The sequence below is a fragment of the Armigeres subalbatus genome, chromosome 3 (assembly GCF_024139115.2).
Source record: "Armigeres subalbatus isolate Guangzhou_Male chromosome 3, GZ_Asu_2, whole genome shotgun sequence".
Classification (NCBI taxonomy): Eukaryota; Metazoa; Arthropoda; class Insecta; order Diptera; family Culicidae; genus Armigeres; species Armigeres subalbatus.
Genome location: NC_085141.1, coordinates 147372604 through 147393741, shown reverse-complemented (window position 1 = coordinate 147393741; position 21138 = coordinate 147372604). Strand labels below are relative to the sequence as shown.

Here is a 21138-nt window from a genome sequence, read left to right as displayed (position 1 = left end):
TCCAATCCAAATCCAATCCAAATCCAATCCAATCCAATCCAATCCAAATCCAATCCAAATCCAATCCAAATCCAATCCAAATCCAATCCAAATCCAATCCAAATCCAATCCAGATCCAATTAAAATCCAATCCAAATCAAATCTGAATTGGTAATAGCTTGTTCCCGCCATTTTGTCTTTTTCTCTATATTTGGAAAATATTTTCTTGTCGCACCCACGTCTTAGAATTTATTCCCGCTTCTGGATTCATAGATTGTGTCTTTAGAAAAGTGCTCAATTATGTTCAGATAAACAACAACAGTATTATATCGACTTTTGCCAACATACTTTTCTGTGAATTGCAAGAGACTAATGTAATCAATGCAGTGAAAAAACTTCATTACTATCGTCACCTATGGGTCTGACAATTGACCTTTGAAAATCAAACAACTTTAAATAGCGATGTGATCGACAATAAGCAGATGGGTGCCTTTTAGATGGTCGAAAAGCGTTTGATCTCGCCAAAGTTGTTTAATTACGACGAACAACAACACCAGAATCGAAACTCACCTGCAGGGGTGTCAGGACATCCGGTTCGCTACCGGCCGGCTTCGGCCAAATTTGCTGTAAGGCGATGACGGCTTCATTACAAAACTTTAGACCCATTACCTCCTCGTCTTCGCGGCCGTACCTGGAAGCGAGAAGAGCAAACCGACGGAAGCAAGTTTTAATTGACAGCCTTATTAAATCGACGCTCTGACAGGAACGATTCAAGTGTAGTGGGCACTTGATATATGGGAATCAGCAGTTTATCGGAGCGCCACGGGCATTGGTCCGGCAATTATTTCTTGAATCGGTTAGTGCGCTATAAATAGTTGAAGCAAGTACAACATTATCAGAGTAAACAATGAGCTTCGACCATTTCAACGCATCACGTTCTCTGGCCAATTTACAATGAAGTAGAAGTAAGGAGGAAAAGTTGAGTTGGCCAGGAAACTGTTTAATGCGGTGTAAGTTTCAGCTTGCTGTATATCCTGTTTCTGTTTTCCCGCTTCGCTGAGGAATGGCTTCCGCTTTCCATCCGGGTTGAGCAGTAACATTTAAAACCATGGCTCATTGTATATCAGTTGCTGTGTTGATGGAAATACCTACCCAGCATCCTTTGAAACAAGTAGTGTTTTTTTTAAAGAAAATGTCTATCACCAGCAACGATACACCGGAAATGATCTCCATTAAAACTCACCATACCCTGAAGCCGTTGTCCATTAGCTTGAGTACCATCATCTCATTGTGAACAGATGCGACAGACAGCTTTAACACCCCTAGCACGGGTCAATATCGGAGCGGATGATGATTGGTTGGTATTCAGAGGAATTTACACTGTCTGTTTATAGATTATGACTATAATGTCGCATAGACTTTGTTTGTCACATATTTTTTGCTAGTTACATTGTTTTATGATTAATTACCAGTAGGTGCTACGATTGACAATTAAATGTTGTGCTTCATAAGTGGAAAGTGACGCTATGTGTGTATCGTTGCGTGATAATGTTTGCACTACGACATAAATAATAAACTACAACACTAATGTATTTTTTTTTTAATCTGTGCATTTTTTTTAGGTGCCATCCAGAATCCCGGAAAACCCGCGTCGGATTGTAATTCGTATCGCCCCATGGCGACGCTGTCCTGACTTCGGAGGCTATTGGAGAAGATTATTCTCTTCCGGCTAGACAAATGGGTTTACTCGAATGGTTCGTTTTCAGATACACAATTGGGTTTCTACAGGGGCAAGGGAACGAACGACTGTCTTGCGTTGCTTTCTTCAGAAATTACGCTTACTTTCGCTAAAAAGAGTAAATGGGATCAGTGTTTTTGGACAATGAGTGGCTTTTGATTCAGTTTCATCGATGTCTTATCCGACAAACTCCACTCGTTGTGACTTTCATGGTAACTTCATGTATTAGTTACGTGGGTATTCCCCACGGATAATGTTTAAGCCTCCTTCTTCTAAAATTTTTAGTTGCCATAGCTGATATCGATCGATTGTATCATATGCGGCTTTAAATTCAATGAATAGATGATGTTGGGCACGTTGTATTCTCGGCATTTATGTAATACTAGCAGACCCGACGAACTTCGTTTCGCCAAAAAATGATTTATTCTCTGTTTAGTTCTCTAGTTATGAAGAAATTTCTGGTTCACTTGTATGGGAGCCCCCCTCTCCAGAAGGGGGAGGGGTTTCAAACCATAACAGATACATATCTTCCCTTCCAAAACTTCCACATGCCAGATTTGGTTCCGCTTCTTTGATTAATTTTCGAGTTATGATAAAATTGGTGTTTCGTTTGTATGGGAGCCCCCATTTCCAAAGAGGGGAGGGATCTCGAACCTATTCAAGAACCTTCCTCGCCCCCAAAAATCACTACACCCAAATTTTCAGGCTGATCGGTTCAGTAGTTTCCGAGTCTATAAGGGTCAGACAGACAGAAATTCATTTTTATGTATATAGAAGAAGATGAAGATGATGAAATTGGTGTTTCGTTTGTATGGGAGCCCCCCTTTCCAAAGAGGGGAGGGATCTCGAACCTATTCAAGAACCTTCCTCGCCCCCAAAAATCACTACACCCAAATTTTCAGGCTGATCGGTTCAGTAGTTTCCGAGTCTATAAGGGTCAGACAGACAGAAATTCATTTTTATGTATATAGATCTGACATACGGCGAACCTGGTTTATGGTAGAGCGTTTGCCCACGAATACCGCTTTGTGCTACCCCCTACGTTTGCTTATCGCCTTTTTTTGTAGAAACGACTCCTTCCATCAACTCCTGCAGCAGAACCTCCTTCTCCCAAATCCCATTACCCAGTGCAACGCTCTAGCCAGTGCATCACCACCGTATTTAAATAACTCCCATGGTAGTTCGTCAACCTCAGGTGCTTTGTTGTATTCAGCAGGTCAATCTCCTTCTGGATTTTCTGGAGATCTGGAGCTGGAAATCGTATGTCTTGCGCGCGTCCTTCAAGGTTCGTCACCATGCAGCCCTCGTTTACTGCCACATCGCATTCAGATGCTCTTCATAATGCTGCTGCCACCTTTGGCCATACGCTCGTCCGTATGAAGATTGCCGTTAATGTCCTTACACATGTCAGGCTGCGGTACGCGGCCCTTACGTGGACAGTTCAACTTATCATAGAACTTCCGTGTGTTATTAGCGCGGTACAGTTTCTTCATCTCTTCACGATCTTGATCTTCCTGTTGGCGCTTTTTCCATCATTAAATCGAATTTCTTCTGTTCCGGGCCCGTTTGTATCGTGCTTTGTACACTCTCGTGAGGTGTTGCAGCAGTCTCGCCCATGCTGCATTCTTCTCCTCCACTAACCGCTCACATTCGCCGTCATACCGTCATTGTTTCTTTGATCCGGGGCATCAAGCCTAGTTCAGCGGTTGCGGTGCTATCAAATGTAGATCGAATATCTCTCCAGCCATCTTCAAGATGTGGGGTACAGCGGCTGGATTCCGAAATTGATTTCACATTACAATTTAACGATATATCCAATAAAGTTAATTAAAATATGGTTTATTTTTACCATCTCCACATAAGGCCGTTACAAATATTTAATTGACTTTTTGTCCTACTAGTCTCCGAAAGGTCAAGGGGGGGGATAATAATAATAATAAATAATAAAAAATAAATATTAAAATGAAAAAAATAAAAAAAAACTACTCGGATTTGTTAAAGAATGTTTTGAAAATCCTCAAAATTATCCGATTTTTTTTTGTTGCCCCCTCAAAATATCATTTTTTGGCAAAAAAAAAATCCGAGGGGGGGGGGAGACAAAATTGATTTTAAATATTTGTATCGGCCTAATCATAATGCGTCCAATCAATTTTAACATTATTGGTTCAAACCTGCTTGTTTATAACTTGTGGATCCGATATTCCATAAAGGCATAGGACTTTTTATTAGCTTTAAATAGGCAAGTATCGTTTTAAGAAGTGTCCGGTATAAGGAGGTGTCCGGCGTGCGCTGGGGGATCTCTCCCTATATGTTCATGTTTTGTCCGATAAAAAGTATTGAATGTTGTGCTTCCGAGTCACATATAAAAGTGAAAGACAAATTTTGAATGCTACTTAATAACCAATGAATTACTACGCAAACTGAGTTTTCAACTTGTATAAATGATATTTTTTTATTATTTTAAAACGGTTCACGATTATGTAACATCGATTCTAGTTAGAAATGGTTTTCTAATTTGATTTCCCTTCTCTCCATAGGATACGTCCCTTTAGAGCTTTTTGGAATTGTGTCATTGGTGGGGGGCGGACGTTTTTGAATGGTTTAATATTACTATTTTTTTTGAAAATAAAAAATCTCATTTGATTTTTCATATTCCTTATAGAAATTGATAAGATCTTTCCTGTAGAATTTCTAAAGGAATTGCCAAAAAATCGTCCCGGAAAGAAATTTTCTGTGGCTTTCCATAGCAATTTCTTGTAGAGTTCCTTGTATAGTTTATTTTGTGGATTTGCTGGATATGTTTTCTGTGCAACTTCTTTCACAGGGTGGCTACTAAGATTCGATTTTTAAACTCCAGGTTTTTTCGCTTTACCCGATAAGGTTTTCCGATTTTACAGGTTTTTATTTTACTTGGAAAGAATTCAGGGTAAGAGTTTATGAATTGTACTAGGTATTTTTATTTGTGACAAAACTGGAGGTCAATACTTTTTACTTTTCGATACGGATGCAGGGGTACACAACCCAAGTTTGAAAAACGAGCGTTTTACGAAAAATGATAGACTTTCGTAGCTAATAAGACATTCATTTTCCAACCGATTTCCCACACCAATTTTTCGTAAGAATTATTTTTTTTATTTATCTTTAATTTGGAAGGCTAATTTGCCGTGGAATACAATTGTTCATGATTCCATTACAATATTGTTAGTTACCAAAAGTATTGTTAGTTAGGGGAATTAAAAGACTCGCGGTTTTTTTCAAGGTGGTAACAATAAATTCCAATTATTTGAAGGTACGAATATGTTGGATATTCTATTAGTTTAGGCCACACATTTCATAGTAGCTTCGTATTATACTTCTACAGTTTGTACGGTCAATTATAGGGCGAACCATCGAAATTGATACAATAAATTACCAACAACGTTATATGCGAAATGTTTTGATCATCAGGCACACTGAAATTGAGTGGTTCATGGTCATGTAATTAGCATCGACCAGCATTTAATCAATATGGTAGTACCACATTAGCACCTAATTACAATGGTTTGAGTCTTTTCCTAATTGCAAAACTTTCTTATGTCACAGACAATAGACATTGCATGGCTTTCTAATGTGATTCTTCCTTTTTAGAGCATAATGTTTACAGAAAACAGTGAAACGTAGAGTATCTTATAGTATAGCCGAAATATTGTTAATGTTCAGCTCTTGGTTTGATCTTACTCAGCAGACTATTTAAGAATACCTTCCTGACTAGCTGATGAAGTTTTTCAAATTATCGCAAAATTATGTGAAGAAAGACACAATTATCTTTGATGAAGTAAATCAAATTAAATCGATGTTTTGAACAGAATTTAGGAATGAAGTAAGTTAAGCAGTGTATAACCGAATCACAATTAATGGTAACGCTTTTCTAAAAATCCACAAAATTATAAAGCAACTAATTTGAACAAATTTAACCCGAAGATCTAAGTCTTTGTTTCCGATCAAAATCATTATTTTGTTTTCTAAATTGAATCTAAATCTAGAAATTCGATTCGTAGATTAATCAGTTATTTTTGTGTCTCTAGAATTTTGTTTTCTTTTTTTCAGTTTTTTATCCATTCAAATTAATATTATTAAAAAGTTGGAACGTTTTCATCCGTAACAGGTTGAAAAAATAAAATAGAGTATATGTTTCACCATCACCATATTTGTGGCAGCTGTTAAAAATACTAAACTGAAGATATGTTATTCTATATTTTATACCATTTTTTTTAATGATTTGTAGAATCTATCTATCTATATACACATAAAAATGAATTTCTATCTGTCCTTGTTTGGAAAGGGGGCTCCCATACAAATGAAACAGAAATTTCTGCATAACTTGAGAACTAAGCAGAGAATAAATCAATTTTAGGCGAAACGAAGTTCGTCGGGTCTGCTAGTTTTTAAATAAAGGTTATATTAAATAACTCTTGAACATTTGTTATCTCTATATTCATTTCATTCGAATTCTGTGCAATTCAAAAATATAGAAGAAAATAATAGAAGTACCTCGTCTTAAGACGAGCCTGGGCATTAGAAGAATAATTTGAAGTTTAATACATTCAAAAGAATGAATATTTCGATATTCGATTCAATGCTCGCATCATAACACAATACTTATGATATATCACTCGAAATTGTTATCAAAAAGATCTTCTAAAAGATCGATCTAATGACAACACAAACTGAATTTGGGAAAAAAGATCTACTTAATTTTTGTACCTCATACACACTATGTACTAAAACCAAATAATTCAGTTAGAATGCGTCTGAGTAATAAACATTAAAGAGTAATTTTCCCCTGATATCGACTTGTATATCCACAGTCAAGCGAGCGCACATTGTTTATTAGACGAGAGGATCGCACTCTATGCCCCCAACAACGAGCTGGTCGGATTTGTATAGAGTGCGAATCAATGACACTCTGCTGTGCCAAGGCTTGCTTGACTAAAGCATGTGAGATTGGACAAATCAAGCATCCAAAAGATATTCAATTTGCAAAAAAGAGCTAACCACGGTGGAGGTTGGTACTCGGATTCTGATGGCTTTCCCGCGAACGTGATCTTTAAGTGGTCTTGTTGTGTAGGGGTTATCACACCTATCTAGAGAGTAGGAGGCTGAGGGTTCGAGTCCCTCCAAAACTCGTGGATTCTTTTTCGCTAATTTCATATCAATTTGTCCATTTCGAAACATGTGCTGTGCATATGTACAGCCAAGATATTTAACAAAAAAATGGTTTTCGTACGGCCGAGTTGCCGAATAAAATGCAATTAAGTGTAAAATTTTATTTTATAACCGTAGCTCCATAACGTTCGAGCTCGGATACAAACATAATTAATATTTTGGTACATTCGATTTTGATCACTTTTATTCATTATCCAATTTACAGAATCTTGAATTGCTTGTACAAATAAACTTCAAAGGTTATCTATTTTCATTTGTATCTATTTGATTATTTGCATGGGTTACCGGATAACGCTTCAACTTGATTTCCTCGAACGGTAATCCCACGATTGGAAAAAGCTCATTAGTGAAATGGATTAATTTCCAAACTCTCAACAACAACCAACATCCTTCGCAGCATGAACCAAGACTATTCGGGTGGAAAAGATAAAACACTATGAAAAATACAAATAGATTACCTACCGGAAGGTCAAAGTCAGCTGACCGTAGATTTTGGCATCGTTGATGATTTTGGGATCGATGTAGATGACACCCCTGAGTGGTTCGATGGCTCCTTTCCGAGCCACCAGTTCCCGGCTGCCCAGATACAGTGTCAGCAGCTGATTGGATGACGTCTTCTTGAATACCCTGGTTGGGGTGGAGGGAGAGAAGATAAAATCGAGATTGTTGATTAGATTTGGAGAGTGAAAGGTGTTTCGCGGTATTTGCACAGATGGTGAGGGGAGACACGATTTATTGCATCGATTTTATAGAATAAGAAAAATTGTGGTTGAAGTTTGATGTATGCGTCTTTCGATGAGATACTGCAGTTTCAGTTACCAAATGTTAAAAACCATTGCTTTATATATATAGTTAACCTCTTTGCAAAGTATTCCCTAATATTGGGACATTGGTTATTTGGTCCAATAAAATAATTTTCAATTTTAGGCAAAAATCGTTGCAATCTTCTATTGCAACTATTAGCTCCTTGTACTCTTAGTATAAATTAGGTTAAGTTTAGTTTAAGTTTAAAACATTGTAATTTCTTAATGGTTTAATTCAACCAGAGAAAAAATCCTAACTGCCAGAGGCAATTGAAATGTATTAATAAAAACTAAAAATGTATCAAGGTAATAAGGATGATAGAGTCAAGAAAACAAACAGATAGTTTAAGAGATAAATGCATGTATTAGATAATCCTCTCTATATATAAAAATGAGTTTGCATTTCCTTTGGGCAATATAATTCACGAACGGGCCGACCAATTTGCAACGGAACTGTTCCGTTTTCCATGTCACTGAACATATATTCATCTCATCGCAAAACAAAGAAATACAGCACCAATCTCGTCGCTTCTTTTTTGCAAACACGCGTGCTCACTTGTGAAAAAAAATAACAAAAATAAGAAACAAACCAAATTTCTTTCCATTGCTTTGTTTTTTATGGGATGGAAATAGGAGCTATGAGATGAAGTGCTGAACCGTTCCCCTATATCTTTTATAAAAAGACATGAAGGTATAAAGCTTTTTTTTTACCACTCGAATAGTTTTTTTTCTTTTCGGGAATACCTATGCAATAAGCCCGCACATATTCCACATAAGACGAACATGATTTTAAAAATCAGTGATACAAGTGATTTCTATGGGAGTCTTGCACATAGAATTTATCAGTAGGTTAATTTGAGTGTACAAAATATAAAGGGGAATGGGATCTGAACTGACAAAATCTCGACCAATTGACTTTCAAACAGACGCTTTTCAACATTAGTGAGCGCGCCATTATCGCGCCATTACCATTGTTATGTGAATTCAGCTAACCTTTTTAACGGTCACTTTTGCACCGCACTATGCGCATACTTGGGCTGGGCTGGCTGCAAAATGGTGGGTTGACATCAAGAAAGGAGCGCCCAACAGAGTTCTGGTCCCCACAAGTCCCTTCCCAAGCTTCCACGGGTCATCCGATGACAAAAGACCGCCAGCTAAGGGTTGTGTACTTAGCTGGTAGTGCAGCCTGGGCACTGTTGTCCTTCTGACATCAGCTAGAGTGAGAAGGTACGCCTCGAGCGTCTGTTCACCAGGAGGTGCGGCTCAAACAGCGTCTGCCTGGTACCCAGCGGCTGATTAACGAAATGCTGTATCGCGTCAGCTATACCTAAGGTGGCAGCCCCATCATCGCGATGTAGGTAACGCGACCCCGGTAAGGTAGCTTACTGAAGCCTCTCAAATACCACGAAAAATGGAGATAGAAGAAAAAGAGAACGTTATTTTTGGCAACCGACCCGGCAACGAAATAAGGACTATGATTGGAAACTCGGTACCTGGAATGTCAGGACCCTAAATAAACCTGGACGAGTGAGCCTTCTGGCTCGTGAACTGCAGAAGGTTGGAGTGAACGTGGCTGCTATTCAAGAAGTCCGATGGCCTAGATCCAGAGAACGTGAATTCCGAGCCGTGGACCCCACGACCAACACTGCATTCAAGTATAACATCTATCACAGCGGCGGTGAAAAAGCAGAGCATGGAGTTGATTTAGTAGTGATGGGCAAGCAGATGAAGCGAGTGATGCGGTGGAAACTCATTAGCGAACGAATCTGTGTGTTGAGGATACGGGGCAAATTCTTCAATTACAGCCTAATCAACGTTTACGCACCGACAATCGATAAATCCGACGACGTGAAGGACACGTTCTATGAATGTCTTGATAAAGCTTATGGAGAGTGCCCAAAGCATGACGTGAAAATTGTTATCGGAGACGCTAACGCTCAGGTTGGTAGAGAGGACTTTTTCCGTCCCATAATCGGTAGGGAGAGCCTTCACTCCGCTACCAATGACAATGGCCTACGGCTAGTAAATTTTGCTGCTGCAAGAGGGATGGCCATCAGTAGCACCTACTTTGCACGAAAGAACATCCGAAAGCACACCTGGAGACACCCAAATTGCGAAACTTGTAACCAGATAGACCATGTTCTGGTGGATGGGCGCCATTTCTCGGATGTTATCGATGTGCGGATATTCAGAGGTCCGAACATTGACTCTGATCACTACCTCGTTGTCAGTAAAATTCGATCACGGTTGTCAACTGTATCGAACGAAAGATCACAGCGAACGATGCGTTACCGCCAGAAGCTCGACGAACGGATAAGTGCAATCAACGTTAGCGACAACATCAACGATCTATGGGAGTCGATCCATGGAGCGGTGAGCACAACAGCACGAGAAGTGGTAGGCACTGCACAGAGGCGACCAGTGTTGGTAAAAACTCAAAATCTCAAAACTCATGGATGATTCAAATCAGGCGTGAGTTGAAACGCACCCAACTCAGCACCTAAAAACTCATGGATGAGTTGAATCATCCATTTGAATCATCGTAGGTTTTCTTTTGTTCTCTTTCGTTTAAAACAGCGAATTGACGTTTGTCGCATAAAATATTATACACTCTTTTATGTATAAGCAATAAATTGCCCCCAAATTGATTTCAAATGCGTTTTTAAACCAAAATGATTTTTTGGCAAATGAGTGAAATGATGCGTTTTATCATGAAAAATTCAAGCGTGATGCATTCCTTTAAAATCGCAGACGATTTCGTTCGCACGGGAGCGCTCGTTGATTGAGATTTATGAGTGATTTTACCAACACTGGAGGCGACCCAGGACGGGTTGGTTCGATGTGGAGTGTCAGAGAGTGACAGACGAGAAGAACGTTGCCAGAAGCCGGATGTCAGGTACCCGATCGAATAGAGATCGGTACAAGGAAGCAAGAGCAGCCGAAAAACGAACCCACCGCAGGAGGAAAAAAGAGTACGAAGAACAAGTTATTAGTGAGGCGCAGGTTCCTCCTCCGCGGAACGATATGCGGAGGTTTTATGAGTCTGTCAATGGCATGCGGAGAAAGACAGCGCCATCTCCCGTCATGTGCAACGACCAACAAGGGAATTTGCTGACAGATAAAACTGAAGTGGCTGCCAGGTGGAAGCAACACTTCGAGACTTTGTTGAATGGAGGAAGTGACGGTGCATCGATGAACAGAATAAATATTAGCGACGATGGACAAGCTGTGGAGTCACCTACACTAGATGAGGTTAAAAAAGCTGTCAAAGAGCTGAAAAACAATAAGGCTGCGGGGAAGGACCAGCTCCCGGCTGAACTTCTCAAACATGGCAGTGAGCAGCTTTATGAAGTTCTGCACCATATTATGTCGAAAATATGGGAAGACGAGGAAATGCCTGCTAGCTGGTTGGACGGCCTCATTTGCCCTCTCTTTAAGAAAGGGCACAGACTGGAGTGCGCCAATTACCGAGGAATAACCCTCCTTAATTCGGCGTACAAAACACTCAACAGATTGAGACCGCTTGACGAGTCCTTCGTCGGCGAATACCAAGCAGGTTTTCGTGAGGGCCGATCAACGACGCATCAAATGTTTACCCTGAGACAAATCCTTGATAAATTCCGGGAGTACAACTTGCAGACACATCCAGAGATGCATCCTGAACAGAACATGAGCCAAGAGCGTGCCTTGGTGTTCTTAGTTTTGAACTCTGAACACCGTTCAGTGTGCAATGGGATGGTACGAAAGCAATACGATCATGGTAACTAAGACTCCTTAGATTTGGAACTATGCAAAAACATACGAGCATGCTTGATTTCTATCCGTTAGATTCCCACGTGTTCCGTTACTAGCCGAAAAATGTGTAGCATGCCGTCGCTCAAATTTGTTTTCCTAGGATACAAGTTGCTAAGTTAGGTCAGTGCTCTTGAACAGTGTGCAGTGTTCAGAACGTTTTGAACACGAACACGCGTTCTCGTGTTCAGATGCATCTCTGGACACATCATCTGTTTATTGATTTCAAGGCGGCGTACGATTCAGTGAAACGGAATGAATTATGGCAAATTATGCTTGAATATGGTTTTTCGGCGAAACTGATACGGCTGATTCGTATAACGTTGGACGGATCGAAATCAAGTGTAAGGGTTGCGGATGAAATAACGACGTCATTTGTTACCTTAGATGGATTAAAGCAGGGTGATGCACTCTCGAATCTACTGTTCAATATAGCGCTCGAGGGAGCGATTAGGAGAGCTGGTGTGCAAAGAAGCGGTACCATTATCACAAAATCGCATATGCTCCTGGGATTTGCGGACGATATCGATATTATCGGAATTGATCGCCGTGCCGTGGAAGAGGCTTTTGTGCCTTTTAAGAGGGAGAAAGCGAGGATTGGACTCACGATCAATACCAGCAAAACGAAGTACATGGTCGCTGGCAATCAACGTGGGTTCATTAGTGGTGGTTAGGGTGGCTCAAATTAGTATGGGAAAAACTTTGTTCAATTTTTTTGATGGGCCGCCGTCTTATTCGGTTCTATTTGATGTCCTGATGCTCTGGACAAAATTTCAGCCAAATCGGTCAACGTTTGGGCGATGCTAAACTCGTTGGAAGTTTATATGGAAAAATGTATGCAGAAACATCCAAAAACAGTAAATTGCAGCTGGACTACACAACTTACGATGAAGAACTATGATACTCATTCAAATCTTGGAGGATTCAATACAGAACGTGATGCAGAAAACCGCGAGAAGATTCGAGTTTGCCCGGCTAAGTTATTAGCATTTCTATGCAGTGGGGTTTGAGCAAATTTCGTTTCTTTTACCTTTGAAAAGAAATAAATTCACCCCTACAACACTCCAGAAAATGCTAATATATTTGCGTAATAAACTCCAATCTTCTCGCGGTTTTCAGCATAACATTCTGTATTTTATTTTACAAGAACTGAATAAGTATCATGGTTCTTGATCGTAAATTGTACCATCCAACTGCAAAACACTGTTTTTGGATGTTTCTGCATACATTTTTCCATACAAACTTCCAACGAGTTTAGCACTACCCAAACGTTGACCGATTTGGCTGAAATTTTGTCCAGAGCATCAGGGCATCAAATAGAACCGAATAAGAAGGCGGCCCATCAAAGAATTTGAAAAAGTGTTTTTTGAGCCACCCTAGTGGTGGTGGTAGCGAAATAGTGCTAGATGGTGAAAAATTTGAAGTGGTAGAAGAATTTGTGTATCTTGGAACATTAGTGACGTGCGATAATGATGTTACCCGCGAGGTGAAAAGGCGTATTGCAGCTGCAAATAGGGCTTATTACGGACTTCGTAACCAGCTTAAGTCCCGTAGTCTGCAAACGAAAACTAAACTCGCGCTGTATACTACTCTGATTCTTCCGGTGGCTTTATACGGCCATGAGACATGGACGTTAAAGGAGGCTGATCGGAGAGCTCTCGGAGTGTTTGAGCGTAAGGTGCTGCGGACAATACTCGGCGGTAAACAGGAGAACGGCATCTGGCGGCGTCGCATGAATCACGAATTGTACCAGGTGTATAAAGAGCTGGATATTATTAAGCTTATACAACACGGCAGACTACGGTGGGCTGGTCACGTTGTTCGTATGCCGGAAGAACGTCAAGCGAAGATAATATTTAGTAGAGAACCCGGAAGAGGCCGCAGGCTTCGTGGAAGGCCGCGTACACGATGGCTTTTTGCAGTTGAAGAGAACCTGAGGGCGCTCAATGTTCAGGGCGACTGGAAGCGATTGGCCCAGGATCGAGTCCAGTGGAGAAGGATACTCCATTCGGCGTAGGTTCATCGAAGAGCTGTAGCCCATCAAGTATCAAGTAAGTATGCGCATACTTGTCCCTGATACGGGACAAGTGTGCTCATTTGACTTTTTCTGTTAAAACTGATTTCAAATATAAATTCAAAAAAAATACACCAGAAATATACTACGAAGTTACAAAGACAATGGAATATGATGCATAATGATCAAAATGAATTTTAAAGCAACAGTTGGGTGCGCAATCTTGTCTCGCTTTACTCTATATTTTTTGGTATCATGGTAGCTTGTAATAAAACATAAAAATGAGTCTCATTCGTTTTGAGTGTTATTTTTATTAATAGTAGCATGATTATGAGTGCTTTGAGATGGAGATCCGGAATCCCCACGTAATCGTCAGATAATAAATGTATTGCAAATGGTACCGGGTCGCTCTATGCTGCCGTAATATGAATAAGTGACGCATATGCCATTCTTCAAAAATGCTGTTAACGAGTCACATGCGTCACTTTTTTAGATTGCGGTAGTCTGGTCCTCTTCCTCTCCTTCAAAAATGGGGTGCTAACCTCCACTAACGATTATGTTTTCAATTTGCACTTCCACTAATTGTTTTGACATCAGTAGCTAGGCACAATCACTAGGGCAGGTGTTGTTGTAACTAGGAATATATATGAAAAGACATAATCGTACGCATAGTGGGTTTAATTGGTTCAATAGAAAATTTCCATCTGATCTGGCCATTTGATTCCTGAATCCTACACGGAAGAAAAAAAGTACCCAAAATTGAGTATTTTTAAACTTACTTGAGTTATTTTTTCTCTTCTCTTTCATCCACTCTTTCTTTTGTTGTCAAAAACAAAAGAGCCAAACAATCCAACGACGCCAGTTCAATACGGGAACCCAATCTTGAGTTTTATTACCTGAGGTCGAAATTGAGTGAATTAAACTTACATTTGGGTAAATAAATTTTCCGTTGGGTACTTTTTTAACATGGGAGTAAAGGCAAACTACTTCGACCCTACTTACTCAATTTTGGCTTCCCGTACACACTTAAATCGAGAATTTCATCTCGCTAAAATTTTTTACCGATTTCATACGGTAAAAAAAGATTTTTACTGAGAGCTCAGTTGATTTTGTTGAATTTACTGAGTTTTGCAATAATTCTTGCCGATCTCTCAGTAATTTAAAAATAAATACTGAGTTTCGGTAATATTTATTACCGATCAACTCAGTTGTAAGAAAATATTCTGTACTTGTCAAAAAATAAGCCGATAACTCAGTGAAAGTCAACGCGCTTTGCTGAATACCCGGTATAGTAGATAGCGAGCACTCAGTTCCGAAACACGTGCCGCTTGACATGACGACATATTTTTTTTTGCAAAAAGTTCTGCAGTCCGTTTTGCATACATGTGTTTTGTATTCAGTGCGTTATTAGTGCTGCTGGTACGAATTTGGTCCCGGTTTCAGGTAAGTTCAAAAATGTTTTGCCTGTATGACCCATCAGGAAACTTTTACCCTTTTACCAATTTGCAAATTTGGTTTGATATTAACTTATATTCATAATGTTCCAGACAATGACCCGCAATGACCAACAATCGTACCGAAAGTTTTTGCAGACGCTGCTTCGATCGCTGGATTGAACCGTTCAAAACAATAAATTGTGAATGAATTTATATAGTGTGCATTCATGGATGTATTAAATAATATATAAAATCAAAAATTCTCAATATAGCTTTATTATTTACTAATTTTCATTCCTTTTATTACTAATATTACCGAAGTCCGCATTACTTTTTGCAGAATCCCTCAGTATTTTTTACCGAGCGCTCAGTTATTTTGTACAGAACAACTCGGTAATAATTGACATTTCACCACCGGGCATGCAGAACCGGGACCTCGGTAAGTCTTCAAACTTTTTACTGAGGTAACTGCCGAGAGCTCAGCTGTTGAGAAATCGGTAATTTGATAACCGAGCTCGTGTACGGATGTTGGAGGTTGGGTGAATTAAACTCACTATTGGGTAGTTTATTTCTTCCGTGTAGAGACCATGCCTACGCATTCTGTTCAATTGAATGCAGCGACCGATGATGGTCGATTCTACCGCAGAAGTGCAGGGCAATTTTGTGTCACATGCCAACACAATGCTTTTAGTTTAGTAGGTATTGACTTCATCCACCTACCGCATATTCACGGATAGGATGAAAACCCAGAAATAGATACAGGATAGATTTCATGTGAACTCAGTATATGACAAAGGGTGAGTTCATCGTTAGAAGAGGTGAGGTATTTAGCTGAAACATAGAGTAAATGAAACAGTAAATGAATGAGACATACTGCATTTCATCAGACGGGTTCGTACTGTTCAATTTAATTCCACTACTTTATAATGAATCCACATATGATTTTGTCGTAGTTTACGTTAGCTTATTGCGTAACTACTCATCAGGCATCATTGTTGCTCCTGGCGCGAAAGATAGCACAGTAAGTTGATGTTATTATGTTGCACTGTATACGTTTCAGTGATGCCCTCTGAAAGTTTAATGATCATGACTAAAGATTCGCAATCTGGTTTGAACGAATAATCCAGATGCAGTTTTTGTAGAGTAAACACTCTAGTGCTATTAGCCAAGGCGAATACATATATTATATATCCAGCTTTCCACGCTCGGTAATGGCGGCTTGTCGGTGTGTAAAAATCAATCCATCACTGTACTGTTTGACACTAGCTGGAGGAAAGCCCACTGGCGTTTCTGGGTGAGGGGAAGGGAAAAAAGGCCTTTTCGCCAGTGAGTTTTCCTCCAGCTAGTGTCAAAAAGTACAGTGACCGATTGATTTTTACACACCAACAAGCCGCCATTACCGAGCGTGGAAAGCTGGATAAGACACAATCCACGCACTTCTACACCAAGGGACCAAAATTTCAAACTAAAAATTAGGATCCAATATCTGTAGGACAGGAAAATGTACATATTGAATTACAAGAAAAACATTTCTTCCACTGAAAAATGTTTTTGGAACATTGTTTAATAGCCAATCAAAGCAGCAGACTTTTAGTATAAAAAAAGACTCCCTAATCATTTTTTTTACAAATGTGCTCTATCGCACCTATTTGGGTGAAAATGTATTGATGAATACGTAATTAAATACAGTTTTTAATGATCTTTTTGTGAGCACATTGTATTGCTTCGAAAATTTTAGTTTACATGAAATATTTGTACTTTAAAAACAGTGACATTGAAATGGTGTCGCGTTACGAAAATAGTCGTATAATTGATACTAGACAAAAGATACAAACATTGGAATAGTAATATTTCGGATTCTCTTAGTACTCGTCAAGAGCTTTCTTTTCGTGTATTAAGATCCAAAATCGGACCATTTTCCATGAAGTTACACTAGGTACAAAAATATGGTGTCGCGTTACGCGAATTGAATGTGCTTCTGTGATAGGGGATAAAATGCTTTTGGTTTATTGATACAGTATCACAATGGTTTCTTCCAAGTAATTTAGGGCTTGTACATGAATAGCGTAACAAAATTGGGGGTGTAACGGGTTGTGTCATTTGGTAACTCTCCATACTACAAAAAATAGGTTACCATACAAAAATGTTACGGAGTGGTGGGAAATTACAAATGTTTGGTGTTTGGTGACCCCTTTGGGGTCGTCCGTTAATAAGTCATGTGAAACTGAGTTTTTTTTCGAATAAATTGGGAGGCTTTTTTAATCCTCTCTCTTTTCCACGCAATATCACCATGCCACTCATATGAGTAAACGTAACTAACAGTTTGCTGACGAACACGGTTTCCTTCTACCATGTAACGAACCGTCAAACTTGTTTGTGGATGCCAAGTATGCTTATATTTTTTTTCATTGGTTCGTTTATTTGAAAGGCTCATCTGACGTGAAGCGTTACGGAGCCGCAGTTATGTTTTTGCCTTTCTCGTTTAATACAAGTTTTATCTTGATTTTTAAACATATTTTTAACTTCGAGGAACCGAAAGACTCGTGTTTTCTTTTCTCCATTTAATTTGATGATTTTTAATATTTTAGTTAATTTTCCTTTCGTTCGCTCTCACTAGCTCGGCATTTTTTATTCTTTGACCAAGATGGTCACAGCCGAGTACGTCAGCGTTTAAAGAAGATGCCGTGAACATACGTCAATTTAGTCGATATTTCATCTTAAGAACTTTAGCAGAGATTTTCACAGTCAATATCGGTGAAATAATTTAAGAGTGTTGGTCACCGGTAGTCGAAAATATAATGAATGGGTTCATTCACAAATTACATAACGCAAAAAATAATTATTTTCTACCCCCACCCACCCCCTTGTAACGGTTTTTGTATGAAACTATTATGAAATTTGTATGACCCGTAACGCTCTGACAGGTACCCTTCCACCCCCTAAGGCGTTATGTAATTTGTGAATGGGCCCAATAGCGTCAGGCAAAAAACTTCACCAAACCAATGCAAGAATAAGGGCCTATCGAAAAAGGTTAACAGAGAGTTGCTGAGTGATAAATTGAAAAAAAAATATTTCCATTTTATGTTAATCGAGATGAACCAGCATTGGGCTGGTTCGTTAATAAAGACATATTATATCAGGCATCCTAATGAACTTCGCTTTGACCTAAATGAATATACAATAATAAGACAATTATTTTACACTAGGATATGAACACTATTTTCAAAATTGAGTATTTATTTTCTGAGTAGTGTTGATGATAGTGTAAAGATTGAAAATGTAGTTAAAAGTAGTGCACTCAGGGCACGACGCATACGTTCTTGTGATAAACATTGGTTGAGACATGAGACGTATTCCAATCTTTTCGGAAATAAATAAAAAGTTGAAAACAGACAACGTTCCAGTAGAATAAAAAATAGAATAGAATAAAAAACGACAGAAATATTCCTCTCCAACATTGCTAAGCTTCTTGGGCCATCATCACCTTTCAAAATGGTTAACGTAGAAAAAAGGCAATATGGAACTTTTCAGTGTAAAAAAACTCACTTCTAGGGGGATCGATCGTCTGACCACGTACTTAAAAACCGATCCGGGTCATACTTGGGTGTGACTAATATGAAAATAGGAAAACCCATTACCATTTTAATTTGTGTCTAAAACTGAATATGTGATACGAATGGAATTGGTTCAGATCTATATTTGTGCCGGTTAGTCCCTCAAACTTTGATAACTGATACTCCAGATCGTAACCACCAACTCGAACTACATTCAACGATAGATAATGTGATAATATTCTGTGTCGAATATAACATGTCGCATCGAAATCGGCTGAAAATACGTATTCTATCAACGATAAACACGTTTGCGTAACGCGACACCATTCGCAGGAGACTGTTTGTCGATCAGCGTAACGCGGCGGTGTTCATATCAATTCAGTTTCATTATAATTTCCGTTTTTTCCTGCGATTTTAATTCACAGCCTCATTTCTGTTGATGTATACGAGAAATACTTAGAATAAATCGAGACTCCAAACCCTATACCAGAGCTGAAAAACTCAATTGCATTTTAAAATGCGAAAAAGTGCAATTCAGCGATGGTGTCGCGTTACGAAATGCAGCGCGCTATATTTATCATATTCAAAGCGAAAAATCTCAAAATGAGTATTCTATTAGAAAGGAAATTTAGTGAGGATAATTTTACACCTGTTTAATCATATGTCCCTGAGGCTAATTTTCGAATGCAGACCTAATTTCTCGCTGAAAGCCGGCTCCTCATGGTGTCGCGTTACGCTGGAATGTGTCATAAGGTACCCGGGGCAAGTGGGACCTAAAAAACGCTAGTTCAGCAAAATTGTTAACGCATACTTAGAAAACAGGTTATTTCAGAACATTAACCACGGATACATCATTATATCCTTCCGTTGTTGAAGTGTAGAGGTGTTGGAAGCCATTTATTCAATTACAAAAATATTGGTAGTGCAAGAAATAAATTTACCTTCAGGCCCTTCAAACGGGACAAGTGAGACCTATTCCGTTTTTTACTATCAAACGAAACTAATTTGAGGTACCTGAGTGGTTCTGGTCAGGTTCCGTGGCATTCCGGGGACCTGGGTCCCCCGGGGAAGTGGCCACTTTTCGATTTGATACGAAACCCATCTTGTGACGTCTTAAACTTCATGATTTCGCGAAAAGAACTCGATAGATTCTATTTTGAAGTACATGAGTGATTCTGGTCAGGTTCCGTTGCATCCCGGGGAAGTGGTCACTTTTTGATTTGATCCCAAACCCATATTGTGATCTCTCAAACTTCATTATTTCGCGAAACGAGGTGATACTGCTGGTCAGGCTCCGTGGCATTCCGGGGACCTGATTCATCTTTCAGAAGTGATCTGAAATCTATCTTGCGACGTCTCAAACTTCATGATTTTGCGAAACGAGCTCAATAGGGTATAATTTGAGGTACCTGAGTGGTGCTGGTCAGGTTACGTGACATCCCTGGAACCTGGTTCCACCAGGGAAGTGGTCCCTTTTTGATGTGATCTGAAACCCATTTTGCGACGACTCAAACTTCATAATTCCACGAAACGGGCTCAATAGATTCTTTGTTGAGGTACCAGGGATGTCACGTAACCTGACCAGCACCACTCAGGTACCTCAAATTATACACTATTGAGCTCGTTTGGCAAAATTTTGAAGACGTCTCAAGATGGATTTCAGATCACTTCAAAAAGTGGCCACTTCCCCGGGGGAACTAGGTTACCATGCCACTGAACCTGACCAGCGCCACTAAGATACCTCAAATTAGACTCTACTGAGCTCGTTTCGCGAAATCATGAAGTTTGAGACGTCGCAAGATGGGTTTCGGATCAAATCGAGAAGTGGCTACTTCCCCGAGGGAACCAGGTTTCCGGAATGCCACGGAACCGTAACCAGCACCACTCCGGTACCTCAAATTAGACTTTATTGAGCTTGTTTCGCGAAATCATGAAGTTTGAGAGGTCGCAAGATGGGTTTCAGATCATATTGAAAAGTGGCCACTTCCCCGGGGGAACCAGGTCCCTGGGATGCCACGGAATCTGACCAGCACCACTCAGATACCTTAAATTAGAATCTGTTGAGCTCGTTTCGCGAAATCATGAAGTTTGAGACGTCGCAAGATGGGTTTGGGTCATATTGAAAAGTGGTCACTTCCTCGGGGGAACCAAGTTCCCGGGATACAAAGGAACCTGACCAGAACCATTCAGGTACCTTAAATTAGACTCTAATGAGCTCATTTCGCAAAATCATGAAGTTTGAGACGTAGCAAGATGGGTACCGGTACCTCAAATAAGACTTTATTGAGCTCGTTTCGCGAAATCATGAAGTTTGAGAGGTTGCAAGATGGGTTTCAGATCATATAAAAAAGTGGCCACTTCCCCGGGGGAACCAGGTCCCCGGAATGCCACGAAACCTGACCAGAACCTCTTAGGTACCTCAAATTAAACTTTATTGAGGTCGTTTTGCGAAATCAAGAAGTTTAAGACGCCGCAAAACGGGTTTCGGATCAAATCGAAAAGTGTTCCCCGGAATGCCACCGAACCTGACCAGAACCACTTAGGTACCTCAAATAATACTCTATTGAGCTCGTTTCGCAAAATCATGAAGTATGAGACGTCGCAAGACGGGTTTCAG

At 39.7% G+C, this 21138-nt stretch overlaps 1 protein-coding gene across 1 annotated transcript in view; it reads right to left on the bottom strand.

Annotated features, from left to right (window-relative positions):
* The window catches only part of LOC134227863 (beta-arrestin-2-like), a 114753-nt gene that overhangs the window by 63612 nt on the left and 30003 nt on the right, over window positions 1-21138 (bottom strand). Inside the window, 2 exon segments of the mRNA XM_062709551.1 lie at window positions 550-670; window positions 7385-7549. Coding sequence (XP_062565535.1) covers window positions 550-670; window positions 7385-7549 — 286 coding nt within the window.